The following is a 16,369-nucleotide window of genomic DNA, read 5'->3' as shown; positions in this document are numbered from 1 at the left end:
GAGCGCCCTGGAGATGGTCTAAGATCTCACAGTTAAGTCCAAACAGTACAGGGTAAAGAACAGAGAAGTGCTGCACAGCAAGCAGTCTTTTTGGAGAACGGTTTTGAATGATCAGTCCATGTAGGACAGCAATCAGTTAGCTGCTCTGATGGCAAGACTTCAAGATTTTTAATCTTGTTCTGTTTTGTGAAGATGGAATCATTGAAGTCATTCAAGTGCCCTTCACTAAGATGTCCACTCTTTCCCACCAGTGGTCAGAAGCGTAGGTGGAGACCGGTGTCTAATTCTCTGACCAAAACAAACCTGCACCAGAGCAGAAGGTACTTTGCCTGAGACCCAAGATTTCTTCACCGTGTGTACTGTCAGAGTAGTTCTTTGTTCTAAATCTGCCAGCTGATGACTTTTCGATGCAGGGTAGAACAGAGGGCCCGCGAGGAGAGTCTGTCTCCTCTAAACAAATGGAATTTCAGCACAGAGGAAAAACGAGGACTGCTAAAGCAGGGTGTCCGGCAATGACTTTTCTGTTAAGAAAGGAGTTTTTCCCAGGCTCTGAAATTAAATCAGATACGCCATCAATAATTTCTCTCTGTTTTCTTGTAGCTCTGTATCCAGATGTCTTGCAGTGTCTGGAAGCCCCTATACTGTCCTCAAGCCAGTGCAGCAGTGCTTACCCTGGTGAAATTACTAGTAACATGATGTGTGTTGGATACCTGAATGGAGGGAAAGACTCCTGCCAGGTAAAACGGCTGCCTCTCCAATCTGCACCTTTCCTGCCTTCTCCTAATACAGGATGGTATCATGTTAGAAATACTCAATGGCATGTTTGAAACCATTTTTTTAACTAGCAATGAAGGCTTAGTGTAGAGGTCGCTTATTGAATTGATAGGGCACTTGGACAGCTCAATAGAAAGGGACAGATGTGATGACAAAAGAACAGGCACAATTGAGAACTGCTATGAAGCAAGGGAAAAAGAGTGCTCGCCCACGTCAGAAGAGTCTACGTTGGCAGGGGAAAGCTCCACCAAGGAGGGATCTCCAGGAAGAGACCCTTCCCAGTGGCAGTCAGCCCTTAAATGAGGTCTAAGAGAGGTGCAGCCAGGCTCCATCCCTTCCCGTTGCACAGCTGACTTGCCTTCACCTGTGCTTCCAGGGCTGACCGGGTCCTTTCCCCAGGTGCTCAATCAGTGATTTGGGCCCTGACTCAACAATTTCCATACAGTTGGCAATTTTTCCACTCAGTTCATCTCTATTTATCCTTATTGATTTAAGATGTGGAATGCCTCTGCCCCAATTCTCCACGTGCAGAGTGTGCTAGCTCTTGCACTTTGGGCTACTGAAAATGGAGAAGTGCTGCACCGGAGAATAAGCAATAATCACAGAGGCTGTAGCCTAGGATGCACATGTTAGGATCGGATGTGATGAGAATGAAACACCACTGTACCAATATCCAGGAAACTTGGAAAATGAACACACCTGGCAATTGCTCTGCTTGCTGTATTTGCCTGATTCTGTGGAAAAGTTTTGCAGAATCATGAGCAAGAAGAGTTTTGTGAGCATCTGCCAAGAACTGCAGCCATGAAAACTAAGTAACTTACCGCTGTCTGTGATGCTTTAAAAGTACGGCATGTTAGCATCAGGTGTAGAATTGTAAGCAGAAATCATCTTTGTGAGAAAAAGTCTCTCTCTAGAATCTCAGTGATTTCTGGGAAATATGGCTTCCTGCTGATGCCGATAGCACTTGCTGAGCATCTGTATCTTTATCTGTACAGGGGGATTCCGGTGGCCCAGTGGTCTGCAATGGTCAGCTGCAGGGTATTGTTTCCTGGGGTTATGGATGTGCACAAAGAGGTTATCCCGGTGTTTACACTAAGGTTTGCAATTACGTTTCCTGGATTGAATCAACTATGTCTTCCTATTGAGACGCTCATTTTACGTGACCTGCTTTTCCTCCCCCTCATTTCCTTCTGCCTTGCAACTGGATGTACCAACCTTCACAAAAAATAAACATTTTCAGGCAGCCCATCTTTGTGCACAGTTCCTCACATTACGTCCATGGGTTATCACACCAGGAACACAGACAACCAATATCACTGTCTATCAACCTACCTAATGTTTGTAGTGTATCTCAACTAGAAGAAGCTTGGGACAATTTTTAGCCTCAACTTCAGGAGTCCTTCAGTCAGTTATGCACAAGCATTTTGGAGTAGAAGATATTTTCCCTTTATAATCATAAGGTCAATGCTACGCATCCACGTAGAACAGCTGAAAGAGTGTGGTGAACTACAGAGGCAACATACTTGTATTACAGAAAACAGCTGGCAGCAAAACAAACACTCCCAATCACCCCCAACCCACAGTCATAGGACAGAACATTTCCTACTGCAAAATCACTGGAAGCTCTACCTGGGGAATGGAGGCAAGCTCTTGCTAGGGCTTGTTCTCTTATTGTACCAGTACTGTGACCTACCAGGGCTATTTTACTAAATTGCTGGGACTTCTCTCCATAGCATTTTGCTCGTTGGACATGCTGGGCTTTCGTAGTTTACCTGGAACAGTCAAAAGAACAGAGATGCTCCTGAGCTTTGGTTTTAAATTCCTGCTGCCCCAATCAGCCCCAAGAGAGTCCATGAATAAAGTGCCAAAGTTGCCCATGGGCTGTGCAGCTGTCTCCTCGAGGGAAAAGGAAATGGAGAAAAGGAAAAAATGTGAGAAAAATCGGATGAAGAAAAGGAGAGGAGAAAAGTGGGGCACAAAGGAACAAATGCCGTTTTCAAATGGAGAGGTTTTTGCTTAGCTCTTTCAGATGATTTATTGACGATTTATTGCTCTTAGATAAGCAATAGGTGCCTGAGCCAGGAAAAAGTACAACATACAAACAGGATCATAGCATGGTATCCCACTGCTGTGAAAGTCCATGCTGAATTCCTTCTCAGCATCCTCCTTCATGGCTTGCTTTCTTTCCGGAAAAATCATCCTTGCCTTCAGTCTGTTTGTACCAGGAGACAGAGTTCCGACCATGGAGCTGCTGGCAGTCGTAGGTTTTCCCTCCACGGCCAGTGTGAGTGGAGACTTACATAGCCTTGCCTGGTATTATCAGCCAAAAAGCAAATGTGTTACCTGATGTGCAATGAGCCAATTCCCACACACGTAAGAGAGATATTTCTTTTAATTTGGGCCCAGGTGCTGGAAAGTTCCTCCATGAGGAACAATCGGTTTTGAGTTATCAGACAAAGTAAAACACTCTGCTTGATCAAAGTGTTTTACATTTCTGTTGATTAAACACAGACAATAGCCCCTTCTTTCTAAGCAAAGACGTGTTTCTCCCTTCACGGAATTATCTAGATCTGTCTGTGTCCTCAGCAGGCCCACAGGCCCAGAAAAGAAGGAAAGAGAACAAGAGTGTCAATGGTTCATGGGCCAGCCTGGCCTGATCTCATGACTAATGAGGCAGGGGATCCATGGACCCGTGCCCTGGCAGAGGGAAAAGGATAAGAAGATGGGTCCAACAACAGAGCAGCGGCAACGATCTGAGGAGGAACGTTAGTTTACTAAACATGATATCAGAATGCAAGATAACAGAACAGAACACAATTCAATTGGAATAGAGGCCAACAAATCAAACAAAATGAGAGAGAGACAGTGTCCAAAACAAAGACCTTACTCTAAAGCTGCAGGCAAAAAGCAGCAAGGCAGCATGCGCTTCTCTGCAGCGACCAAAGAAAGAGAGGCTCCCAGGAGCTCCACCTCCCTTCCTCTGGGTGCAAAGTCCTGTGGGGAATTTGCCTCCTTGCCTCCCCCTCTGAGAACCAAGCACCCAGAAACAGTGGTCCACGGAACTGGAACATTAACTCTGTAACTCCCAGTGCTTTGCATGATGTTATGATGTGGGATACTGACAACAAAAAAGTCATAAAAACAGAACACTCCCCTCTTAGAAAGTTCAGAAAAATCCACCCGCTTTCATAGTTATCAGAGGGATGAAAATGTTGGAGGAGAGTGAAGAAGACAAGGAAGATGGGGCAAAATCCTTGTTTCTGTCTGCACACAGAGCGCATCCTTGACTAGGAGGGCTGGGCGTGTTGAGAAGAGTTGTTTGGAAACAGTCCCTGTCCTCTGCCACTATCTACTCCACGTGGCAAAGAAGAAATTCCACTTTCTAGATTTGATATTCAAGACCTGATATCAAAATTGTTGAAATGTTCTTATGGGCTCTCCCTTCTTACATGTTGGAACATCATTCATTTCAGTGGTAGACCCTACCATGAAAAGGTAGCTTACAAAGTTGTTCCCTTTCTGTGCTTGCACTGGGTCTGGATGGAATGGAATTTCCCATATGGAAGCCCGTGAAGTACTGTGCTTTGCTCAGGCTGATATCACACCAAAGTTTTACCTATTGCTTGTTATCAAAGTCTGGGAAGAAAACTCTCTAACTCCACTGTGGTGTTGGAAAGTGACATTAATTTAGCTCACCATTTGTACCGGCCAGCTTGACAAATCAAGCATGTGCTCTCGGAGTTCAGGTTCCACATTTAAACCGTTAAAACATACAGGTGCAATACGTTTCCCAGAAACATCATACATACTCATTCTTTCCCAAGAACTCATGAATACATGCTAACATCTCTTTGAGCATGCGCAGCGAGGCTGTATGACCACCTCCTTCAACCCCTTTATTTCAGCTGAAAGGTAAATCTGCCGTAAAACACTGCGGAAAAAGCCGTTGCGAAGGGACGTGCCTGACGTTTGGCAATGGGGAAAATCAAGGGGAATGCTTAAAAGGAATGAAGGAGTTATGCTTCAAGGGCTTGACAAGGCTGGCTGCCCAGCTGAAGTGCCTCTACACCAATGCACACGGCTTGGGAAACCAGCAGGAGATGCTGGAATCTGTTGTGCCACTAGAAAGCCACAGTGTAGTTGCCATCACTGAAACCTGGTGGGATGATTTGCATGTCTGGATGTGGCTATTCAGCTGCTACCAGCTGTTCAGAAGGGACAGACAAGGAAGGAGGGGAGGTAGTGCTGCTATCCACATCATGAAAGGAATAGAATGTGAAGGCTTATCCCTAAAGTATAGTCATGAGCAAGTCAAAAGCCTATGGGTGATGCCAGAGACTGAGGCAGCAAAGGAAGCCTTATGATCAGTGTCTACTACCGGTCACTCAATCAAGCAGAGCCTGTCAATGAGGTCTTCTACCTCCAGCTACAGGAGGCATCGCGACTGCCAGCACTCATCCTGCTGGAGGACTTCAACTAAGACACAATTCTTCCCGTTATCCAAACAATCTGCAGGGCTACTTTTCAGTGAATGCTGACAAGTTTAACAATATCACATGGAGAAGGGTTTGCGCTACGCTGCTCCAGCCTTCGTGTCACAGTGTATCTTGCTTAGCGCAGAAATAAGTGCCCGAGTCATTGAGTAGGACATGATCTATCGTCACCGATAAGGAGTTCGCCTTAGTCCCACTACTCTGGAAGCGGCTTTTGAATTCCTCCTCAAAATCTGCCTTGGTTCCCTCCACTGAACGTACAACCAGCTTCAAAGTGGCGTTCTTCCCCACTGGCAGCTTGTACCAGAACATGGTCCAGACTCCACTCTCCTTGTGCGAACAGTTCAGAGTCAGAGAGTCTCCCAGTCGGACAACTGAGTCTGGGGTTTGCTGAAGAGACCAGCCTGGAAAAGGAAAAAACTGTGAGAATGGAATGGGTTCAAAGAGACAGAAAGACACATCCTTGAATTACTAGATGGGATGCCAGCATGTGGAACACTGTCCCATTTCTCTGAAAGACATACAGAAGAAAGAAAAATATTCAAATATACTACTAATAATAATTTATATATGTTTTTAATACAAACTTCACTGCTGTTGGCTCAAGTATTAAAATGTGACAGAAAAAAAAAACAAATAAGAAAATGTGAAGATCTGCAGAGTTTTTTGATTAAGAGCCTGAGGAAAATTTCACCTCATTCATTGCTCATCCTCCCCAGGAAGCCTTGAGGAATGGAGCATTACCAACAACTGAACGCACTGTTGGAGCACCAGCAGAGGAAACAGTGAGGTTTCTCAAGGGAGAACAAAATTTACTTACCTGTAGGAGCCAGGAAGGCCATAAGAGCCCAGTAGGAAAACATGGGCAAAGTCTTATCTTCTTCAACTGATCTGCCTGTGGTGACAGCACTGACCTAGAAGCTCTGATGTGTGAGGAGGAAACATTGAGGAAGGAGGAAATGCATGATGTTGGAGTGGGCAGGACAGTATGAGACCGTCCGGAAAGCAGTTAGTTAGAAAGCAGTCGGTTGGCTGGGAACTGTGTGAAATGCAGACAGTAGAAGGTGGCACAAACGCTGAACAGCTGGCTTGACGTGTGTGTGTGTGTGTGTCTGTGTGTGTGTGTGTGTCTGTGTGTGTGTGTGTGTGTGTTTGTGTGTGTGTGTGTGTGTCTGTGCGCAGGCACAGGAACGTGCTGGGACTGATGGGAGTCTGAATTTGAGACAAGGCATAGGGCTGCTTTGGGGTTTTCCTCTCTTCCGCTTGAAACAGCTGAGATCTTCACAAAAGAGTTATATTAAAAAAAAAAAAAAAAAAAAAAAAAAAAAAAGGAAAAAAAGCAGAAAAACAGGGCTTTGTTATTTTCTTCTATGCCCCACATCTAAGTTCCTGAAATTTCAACGATCCTGACCACACACAGTGCAGTGCTGGATCTTCTCTGCTCAGCCCTATGCTGTTCATGCAACGTTTTGCTTTGTTCATCATCCTCCCGCTCTGGGCTGTCAATGGCTTCAGTGTGAGAGTCATCAACTTCTTTGCAGGAGTGTAGAAGAGCACCTCCATCCTTCTACCTTCCCCCTGCTGACAGCTGGGTCTCTGACTGCAGGCTGTCTCATTCAGTAAGCACTTTGAGACTATTAAAGTGCACTGGTACTCGACACTAAGAGGAAGGGCATTTGCTTCACAGGGACTGCAAGCATTTGGGCGGAAGAAGTAAACAGTCAGTGCAGGTGGTGAGGGAGCATCAGTCTTGTGGGAGAGGTGAAGAAATAGTCTGAAGAGACAGCAAGTGTGACTCAGAAAAACTGTGAGGGAAGAGAAAGATACATCCTCCCTCGGCGCGGGCAGGAGTGTGAGACTGGACTCGGTGAGAATTCCTCTGCTTGCACTGCATCTGTGGTTTACAAAAACAGTGTGCATGCTCAGTGTAAGCTGTGATGTGGGTGCAGTGGGGAAGCTACTGTACGCAGCCAGGAGGGTGAGGGCCTGCTATTCTGTATTTGCCATCCTGCTGCTTGCATGCACAATGGCAGATGACCGTAACACTGCACTGCTGCAGCACCTGTAGGTAATTCCAAGGAAGGAGACTGTCTTAATCCCTGCACAGCTTATTGGAAGACTAAAGAAGGGCATCGCAGATTAGGGTCTTGGTGTAAAACTCTCTGACTCCAACATGGTGTTAGAAAGTGGCATTCCTTTATTCCTCGTGACACAAACTGGGTGACTTGACAAGCAAGCACATGCTCAGAATCCAGGTTCTACATTTAAACAGTTAAGACATACATATGCAGTACACTGGCACACACATTCGTTCTTTTTCAAGGACTCATTCATACGTGCTGGTGTCCCTCTAGGCATGCTCGGCAGCATCTAGCTGGCCACCTACTTCTTCCACATTTTCCACCAACAGCTTAATCACTGAGACCTCTGACTAACTTTCAGCTGCCTTTCCCCAGTTCGGAAAATTTCCATGGCTTAATAAGCCAGAGTGTGCAACTTTTAAAGCAGTACATGTGGCATTCAAGATATCCTTGCACCTATTGGGTGCAGAAGATAAAAGTAATCTCTTATGTCACCTGTGCAAAATTATCGAGAACAGGACTGTTCACCCACTGGAGTAGAAATGGAAAGTTTTAGAACTATCTCTCATTGGTTTCTATTGCTAGACTTATATATTGATTCTTAAACCAACATACTAATTCCTAGTGCTGAACAAATCAACCAATATCATGGTGGAATCTTCTTTCCTTCCGGTTCATCTTCTTTGCATTTTTGTTGACACTCCATTTGATCACATTTCCCACCCTACCATGGAGTTGGTGTGATCTCTACTTTCACGTGGTCTTAGTTGAGGGCTGAAGAATGGGAGAAGAACGGCTTAAGAGCAGCCCTGAGGAGAACGATTTGGGAGTGACATTGATCGCAATACTGTGGAGGACTTCCTGATCTTGCCCTCTAACAATAAGGAAAATGTCTATCTTTAGAGTGCCAACGTGCACCAACCCTCCATGTCTCTCAGAAGTCCGATCATGAAATGGAGAAGCTTAATGTACTGGAGAGGAGTTTATGTACAGAAAGCAAGTGACTTTGAAGTGTTGTGTCCAAACTTGAGGCACAGAAATAGGTAGCTGAATGGTTCTTCTTCACAGACATGATATCTAAACGAAAGTATTCTAGGCTTATCCGCTTAGCTTCGTATCCAGTGTGAATATCACCCTTATATTCCTGATTTGGTCCAAACGAATAATAGATTAATTGCAGCCCTTTTCCTGGCTGCTGCAGATACCAGTACATATAATCGTGATTGTCATTTTGACTGCATCCCAGGGTAGCACTCTCATCTTCTTTCAGTACCAGACTTGAGTTTTGTGTTATCTTAGCTCCTGAGAGACAAAGCAAAAGGAACACAGTTAGAAAGCAGACTACATTCTCCCCCCCAGCAGAACAGGCATGATGTCTCAGCTGATGCCTTACTTGCTCCAAAGAAGCACAAGACCAGGCACCACACTGTCCACGTTCTCATTGCTGACTGAGAAAGCAGGGAGCATGCCTCGGTAAGGAACTTACTTATATAGGTCTGTTTCCATTTCCCTTAAGCCAATAGCAACGACCTCTGCAGCAGTCAGATCTAGGCAGAAAACCAAACTTCTTCCTGCCTGAAATTTCAAGGAAATGCACTGTTTTAAGAGTGCCTGCCGAAAATATATAGAAGCTTTCAAACTGATTCAGGAGGAAAATATTCTCTCAGACAGGATAGCATCAAGGGGAAATGGTTTGAAACTGAAACAGGGGAGATTTAGACTGGACATTTGGGAAACGTGGTTGGCTTTTTTTTTTCCCCTCCCAGGAACAGGGCAGTGAAGCACTGGCACAGGGTACCCAGAGATGTGGTGGACGCCCTGTCCCTGGAGACATTTGAGGTCAGGCTGGACAGGGCTCTGAGCAACCTGATCTAGCAGTAGGTCTCCCTCTTTGTTGCAGGGGAGTTGGACTGGAGGACCTGCAAAGTAAATGCAAAGACAGGAAGTGAGACAGGCAGAGCAGCTATTTCTTGAAGAACTTCTCTCAAAATCCTTGTTTCTTGTGCAGTGCCACATCAAGCTTGCAAAAACAAGCACTGCCCAGGAGGAATTGCTTCTTCAGAACTGGAATAGGGCACTGTGGCTGCAGAACTTCAGGATGACCACATCCACTGAAGATCGGGATGGCTTTGTACTGGCACCTGGGAAGTGCACAGCTGTGACCACCTCATTTGTTTGCAGGACCCTGAAGGCTACTGATAAGTTCACAGACCTTACAGTAGCCTAGCCAGCCTAAACTAAACATGCCTGGAAGCTGAGAAAAATGGAAAGAGATCCTTATGTTATGTTCCTAAGGTTGAAGAGCTTTTTTTCCAGGGTTCATGAAAAACACCTGAGGTACAACAGTGACATGATGATTTTCAGGATGTAATAGCTTACTACTGGAGAAGGAAAAAGAGTAACAACAAGCACAGCTACTAAAATCACTCAGACGTCACTCCCAAAGGAGCCACCAAGGTATTAATATTCCTTTAGAGATTCTGACAGAAAATAGAAATCCCAAAACTATCCGAGGATGGTTGAAATGCTAGTAATAATCCATAGATGTCAACAGAGTATGGTAAAAATGAGCTCTAAATAAGAGGCAGAAGAGAGTAAGCAAGTCAGTCTGTGAGAGACAGTGCTTTCCCAGTGCTTTCCTCATTGTGATTCTTTTGCCTGATACAAACCATGAGTAAATCACAGCCCTGAGATTGTTTGTCAGAACAGAAGATTGATTGTGGTTGCAAGGAATGGTGTGCTATTCTCCTTGCTGAACAGCTCATAGAGTCAGGAGAACACAGGTTTCCCGGATGTGTAAGGCCCACAGGAGAGATGTGTGAAGATACGAGTCTTTCAGAAATGGTTTTGGAGTGGATTAAGTGAGGGAAGCAACTGAACTTAACTTTGGCGTACTTCTCAGACAAGCTTAGTTCTGAGCTGATGATGAGAGGGCGGAGCTGCTTGGAGAGCAAAAAATTTGTCTGAATGTTAGAGTGCACACACTCCAATCATGAACCTTCCTTCTGCTCAACCTGGATAAGGATATCCAACAGGAGGCTAATTGTGCTGTTCCTGTAACGCTCAGATTTCTGCAGTTTGAGTCTAATCTGTAGCATATCAATTTATTTTCTTTCATCTTCTTGCATTCACTCCTCTCTGGACTGTTGGCAGATCTAGTCTCACTGTTTGTTATCACTGTATTTGTGTTCACATACATTGTACCCATATACATCAACTTGTACTGAGATTTTTTGAGGCAAAAATCACTACATGTAAACCAAAAATGCACCCACAAATATTTGTTACATTGACATGATTATTTAGATGAAATGAGTGAAGTGCTTTCAAATAGCAATTGAGAGCATTCCACATTCAAAGAAATTATCTTAGGAGATGAAGGCCCACGTAGAGTGGTTTCTTATAGTCTGTTTTTGAGATTTCTTGTGAATATTTTATTTGAATAAACATTATCCTACAGATAGAAAGATTCATACTGCTGAAGAAAAGGAATTTTCTCAACTTAAGAAATGGACAGAAATGATGTATTTTTTAGTGTAGGTAAGATATCTTTCAATCCACTACGTACAATAAAGCCTGCTTTCCTACAAATGACACCAGCAGAGAGATCTCAAAGGGTTACTGTGAGCAAATGCTGCAAGGAAACACTCGTCTTCCAAAACGCAAACGTTTCTTTGTTTGGAAAGTTTTTCTTTCAAATAATTAAAGAGAACTCTCTATCTTACGAAAGGCTTATGATTAACTGTTATTTGTAATTACTATCAGTACCTTCTAATGCCTACATTTGGATCTTCAAGTTTTCCACTGTTTTTTTTCCCTGGACAAAACCTTGGGTTGAAGATAAGCCATTTCAGAAACCATATTTCTAGCTGCTCCCGTTGCCAGTCCACCAGTCTGGGATCGAGGCTGTGTCACGATCATGAAATACTTACTGTTTGTCACCTTTGTTGGTGTGGCTGGTGAGTACATTTTTACTTCTACTTGCGTAATTTAAAATGAAACTTACTTCTGAGGAAACTTGTAGCACAGTCTGTCACTGGGGAAGTGAAGTTGAGTTTACATTTGCAGAAGGCTTAAGGCAGAATGCTTCTACCTCTTTTGACTACTAACTGTCCATCCAGAATAACTTCTTTCACAAGACATGCAAGCCATCATGGCTCCTGACCTGGGAACACTAAAGTGCTTACATAGGTTAAAAACAAAAATGACTGTTATACATTGTATAAATTCACGACTCTTCCACTGGAGATGCATTACAAAGTACCTCTTACCAGGAAGTCCTGAAGCTACTGCAAATTCTCTGATCATGGGAGAGAGCTGTAAGGAAATACCGCTGCAGTCTTGTGTTGTACTTTCATTGTCTGCTTCTACAGACAAGATCTTGGGACAGACAAACCTTTTATCTTATCCAATAAGAACGTTTCTATACTATGAAGTTCAGCCTGAGAAATAGCATCCAGGGCTTTAGACGCAAAGAGGCGGGCTGCCAATCTAAATTCAATCAGCTTATTTTAGGGAGAAGCCAACAAATGCGAGTTGACCATAACTGCTGTTGCGTGCTTTTGTTTAGAACCAGAACCCATCTGCAAGATGTTTTGCTCAGTCATAGGGCCACAGAGTTCCTCATGCCAGATGTTAACGCATGCTATCTCTTATTTTGCAGTCGCCTTCCCCGTCAGCGATGGGGATGATGACAAGATTGTGGGAGGCTACACCTGTGGAAGGAGCGCTGCACCCTACCAGGTGTCTCTGAATTCTGGATATCACTTCTGTGGAGGTTCTCTCATCAGCAGCCAGTGGGTGCTGTCAGCTGCTCACTGCTACAAGTCGTGAGTGGAAAAATATATATTCCATAATCTACCTCTTTTCTCCAGTTCACTTTTAACAGGAATGTACAGCTATGAGATCCAAACATCTAAATAACTCGGTTCTCACAGAAGGCAACTGAGGAATGAGTGGGTCATTCAGAAAGGTGGGCTGATGCAGTACGAGTGGTTTTCCCCTTCTGCAAACGCTTTTCTGAAGGCAGAGTACCTTCTGAAATGACAACACGGTAATCCAGCAAGTAATGTGCGCGGTCTCCTAGGAGCTGCATTAATTTGTTAAAGCTGAACTGCAGTAGAATAGGAAGAGGAATGATCTCATGCTGGTAGCAGTTTGTCTTGCAGGATGTTTGTACTGGCCGCTACACAATCCCTCATAAATTCACCACCAGCACTGGAAATAAGATCTCAGCGTAGATCCCTAGAATTTGTTGCAGGACAAGAAAAGAACCCAGCATGAAAATACTGTTAAGACACACAGCGATAGGCAGCTTTCTCACAACCGCGATGTCAGTGGCAGTAAAGTAAGTGACATTCCTTCCTTTTTCCAGTTCCATTCAAGTGAAACTTGGGGAATACAACCTGGCAAGCCAAGACGGCAGCGAGCAGACCATCAGTGCATCTAAAATCATCCGCCACTCTGGCTACAATTCCTACACACTGAACAACGACATCATGCTCATCAAACTGTCCAAAGCAGCCACACTCAACTCCTATGTCAGCACAGTTGCTCTGCCTACCAGCTGTCCGTCTGCTGGAACAACATGCCTGATCTCTGGATGGGGCAACACACTCAGCAGTGGCAGTAAGTGCTGGGTGGGAACGTACAGCGTCCTGAGCACCCTGGAGATGGTCTAAGATCTCACAGTTAAGTCCAAACAGTACAGGGTAAAGAACAGAGAAGTGCTGCACAGCAAGCAGTCTTTTTGGAGAACGGTTTTGAATGATCAGTCCATGTAGGACAGCAATCAGTTAGCTGCTCTGATGGCAAGACTTCAAGATTTTTAATCTTGTTCTGTTTTGTGAAGATGGAATCATTGAAGTCATTCAAGTGCCCTTCACTAAGATGTCCACTCTTTCCCACCAGTGGTCAGAAGCGTAGGTGGAGACCGGTGTCTAATTCTCTGACCAAAACAAACCTGCACCAGAGCAGAAGGTACTTTGCCTGAGACCCAAGATTTCTTCACCGTGTGTACTGTCAGAGTAGTTCTTTGTTCTAAATCTGCCAGCTGATGACTTTTCGATGCAGGGTAGAACACAGGGCCCGCGAGGAGAGTCTGTCTCCTCTAAACAAATGGAATTTCAGCACAGAGGAAAAACGAGGACTGCTAAAACAGGGTGTCCGGCAATGACTTTTCTGTTAAGAAAGGAGTTTTTCCCAGGCTCTGAAATTAAATCAGATACGCCATCAATAATTTCTCTCTGTTTTCTTGTAGCTCTGTATCCAGATGTCTTGCAGTGTCTGGAAGCCCCTATACTGTCCTCAAGCCAGTGCAGCAGTGCTTACCCTGGTGAAATTACTAGTAACATGATGTGTGTTGGATACCTGAATGGAGGGAAAGACTCCTGCCAGGTAAAAAGGCTGTCTCTCCAATCTGCACCTTTCCTGCCTTCTCCTAATACAGGATGGTATCATGTTAGAAATACTCAATGGCATGTTTGAAACCATTTTTTTAACTAGCAATGAAGGCTTAGTGTAGAGGTCGCTTATTGAATTGATAGGGCACTTGGACAGCTCAATAGAAAGGGACAGATGTGATGACAAAAGAACAGGCACAATTGAGAACTGCTATGAAGCAAGGGAAAAAGAGTGCTCGCCCACGTCAGAAGAGTCTACGTTGGCAGGGGAAAGCTCCACCAAGGAGGGATCTCCAGGAAGAGACCCTTCCCAGTGGCAATCAGCTCTTAAATGAGGTCTAAGAGAGGCGCAGCCAGGCTCCATCCCTTCCCGTTGCACAGCTGAATTGCCTTCACCTGTGCTTCCAGGGCTGACCGGGTCCTTTCCCCAGGTGCTCAATCAGTGATTTGGGCCCTGACTCAACAATTTCCATACAGTTGGCAATTTTTCCACTCAGTTCATCTCTATTTATCCTTATTGATTTAAGATGTGGAATGCCTCTGCCCCAATTCTCCACATGCAGAGTGTGCTAGCTCTTGCACTTTGGGCTACTGAAAATGGAGAAGTGCTGCACCGGAGAATAAGCAATAATCACAGAGGCTGTAGCCTAGGATGCACATGTTAGGATCGAATGTGATGAGAATGAAACATCACTGTACCAATATCCAGGAAACTTGGAAAATGAACACACCTGGCAATTGCTCTGCTTGCTGTATTTGCCTGATTCTGTGGAAAAGTTTTGCAGAATCATGAGCAAGAAGAGTTTTGTGAGCATCTGCCAAGAACTGCAGCCATGAAAACTAAGTAACTTACCGCTGTCTGTGATGCTTTAAAAGTACGGCATGTTAGCATCAGGTGTAGAATTGTAAGCAGAAATCATCTTTGTGAGAAAAAGTCTCTCTCTAGAATCTCAGTGATTTCTGGGAAATATGGCTTCCTGCTGATGCCGATAGCACTTGCTGAGCATCTGTATCTTTATCTGTACAGGGGGATTCCGGTGGCCCAGTGGTCTGCAATGGTCAGCTGCAGGGTATTGTTTCCTGGGGTTATGGATGTGCACAAAGAGGTTATCCCGGTGTTTACACTAAGGTTTGCAATTACGTTTCCTGGATTGAATCAACTATGTCTTCCTATTGAGACGCTCATTTTACGTGACCTGCTTTTCCTCATTTCCTTCTGCCTTGCAACTGGATGTACCAACCTTCACAAAAAATAAACATTTTCAGGCAGCCCATCTTTGTGCACAGTTCCTCACATTACGTCCATGGGTTATCACACCGGGAACACAGACAACCAATATCACTGTCTATCAACCTACCTAATGTTTGTAGTGTATCTCAACTAGAAGAAGCTTGGGACAATTTTTAGCCTCAACTTCAGGAGTCCTTCAGTCAGTTATGCACAAGCATTTTGGAGTAGAAGATATTTTCCCTTTATAATCATAAATCAATGCTACGCATCCACGTAGAACAGCTGAAAGAGTGTGGTGAACTACAGAGGCAACATACTTGTATTACAGAAAACAGCTGGCAGCAAAACAAACACTCCCAATCACCCCCAACCCACAGTCATAGGACAGAACATTTCCTACTGCAAAATCACTGGAAGCTCTACCTGGGGAATGGAGGCAAGCTCTTGCTAGGGCTTGTTCTCTTATTGTACCAGTACTGTGACCTACCAGGGCTATTTTACTAAATTGCTGGGACTTCTCTCCATAGCATTTTGCTCGTTGGACATGCTGGGCTTTCGTAGTTTACCTGGAACAGTCAAAAGAACAGAGATGCTCCTGAGCTTTGGTTTTAAATTCCTGCTGCCCCAATCAGCCCCAAGAGAGTCCATGAATAAAGTGCCAAAGTTGCCCATGGGCTGTGCAGCTGTCTCCTCGAGGGAAAAGGAAATGGAGAAAAGGAAAAAATGTGAGAAAAATCGGATGAAGAAAAGGAGAGGAGAAAAGTGGGGCACAAAGGAACAAATGCCGTTTTCAAATGGAGAGGTTTTTGCTTAGCTCTTTCAGATGATTTATTGACGATTTATTGCTCTTAGATAAGCAATAGGTGCCTGAGCCAGGAAAAAGTACAACATACAAACAGGATCATAGCATGGTATCCCACTGCTGTGAAAGTCCATGTTGAATTCCTTCTCAGCATCTTCCTTCATGGCTTGCTTTCTTTCCGGAAAAATCATCCTTGCCTTCAGTCTGTTTGTACCAGGAGACAGAGTTCCTACCATGGAGCTGCTGGCAGTCGCAGGTTTTCCCTCCATGGCCAGTGTGAGTGGAGACTTACATAGCCTTGCCTGGTATTATCAGCCAAAAAGCAAATGTGTTACCTGATGTGCAATGAGCCAATTCCCACACACGTAAGAGAGATATTTCTTTTAATTTGGGCCCAGGTGCTGGAAAGTTGAACGTTTTGAGAAATCAAAGACAATAACAAAAATTTCTTCACTGAATTTGTACATTTAATTCCCATATATTGAGTCTACCTAATGCAGAAGGAACACCTACACATTAATAACGCTAATCAATCACAGTAATCCATCCCCCTTTTGGCGGTTGGATTTTGGGTTTTACAACTATCT

The 16,369-nt window shown here is 44.4% G+C and overlaps 2 protein-coding genes and 1 gene segment (V, D, J or C); 1 reads left to right on the top strand and 2 right to left on the bottom strand.

Moving 5' to 3' along the window:
• LOC128091910 (T cell receptor beta constant 1-like) overlaps positions 1 to 6,227 on the bottom strand; it is a 54,491-nt gene extending 48,264 nt beyond the window's left edge. Inside the window, 2 exon segments of the C gene segment in view lie at positions 5,374 to 5,671; positions 6,088 to 6,227. Of these exon segments, the coding sequence occupies positions 5,374 to 5,671; positions 6,088 to 6,130 (341 nt within the window).
• LOC128091911 (M1-specific T cell receptor beta chain-like) overlaps positions 1 to 8,855 on the bottom strand; it is a 71,588-nt gene extending 62,733 nt beyond the window's left edge. Inside the window, exons 1-2 of the mRNA XM_052705317.1 lie at positions 8,742 to 8,855; positions 8,361 to 8,650 (exon numbers count right to left, since the gene is read on the bottom strand). Of these exons, the coding sequence (XP_052561277.1) occupies positions 8,361 to 8,650; positions 8,742 to 8,790 (339 nt within the window). The 5' untranslated portion in view covers positions 8,791 to 8,855. The remainder of the gene's footprint in view (positions 1 to 8,360; positions 8,651 to 8,741) is intronic.
• LOC128091912 (trypsin I-P1) overlaps positions 1 to 14,951 on the top strand; it is a 30,051-nt gene extending 15,100 nt beyond the window's left edge. For 2 of the 4 annotated variants that reach the window (XM_052705320.1, XM_052705322.1), the window contains exons 4-5: positions 601 to 737; positions 1,770 to 2,022. In XM_052705320.1, the coding sequence (XP_052561280.1) occupies positions 601 to 737; positions 1,770 to 1,919 (287 nt within the window). In that variant the 3' untranslated portion in view covers positions 1,920 to 2,022. Of the gene's footprint in view, positions 1 to 600; positions 738 to 1,769; positions 2,023 to 11,200; positions 11,308 to 12,011; positions 12,178 to 12,722; positions 12,977 to 13,607; positions 13,745 to 14,776 lie in introns of those variants that run through there. The other 2 variants (XM_052705321.1, XM_052705323.1) reach the window with 2 other exon arrangements.
• The last annotated feature ends 1,418 nt before the right edge of the window (positions 14,952 to 16,369 follow it).

This window comes from Tympanuchus pallidicinctus, unplaced genomic scaffold, assembly GCF_026119805.1.
Source record: "Tympanuchus pallidicinctus isolate F22 unplaced genomic scaffold, pur_lepc_1.0 scaffold55, whole genome shotgun sequence".
In the NCBI taxonomy this organism is placed as follows: Eukaryota; Metazoa; Chordata; class Aves; order Galliformes; family Phasianidae; genus Tympanuchus; species Tympanuchus pallidicinctus.
Note: the sequence above shows the minus strand (reverse complement) of the source record. Positions and strands in the feature narration are given on the sequence as shown.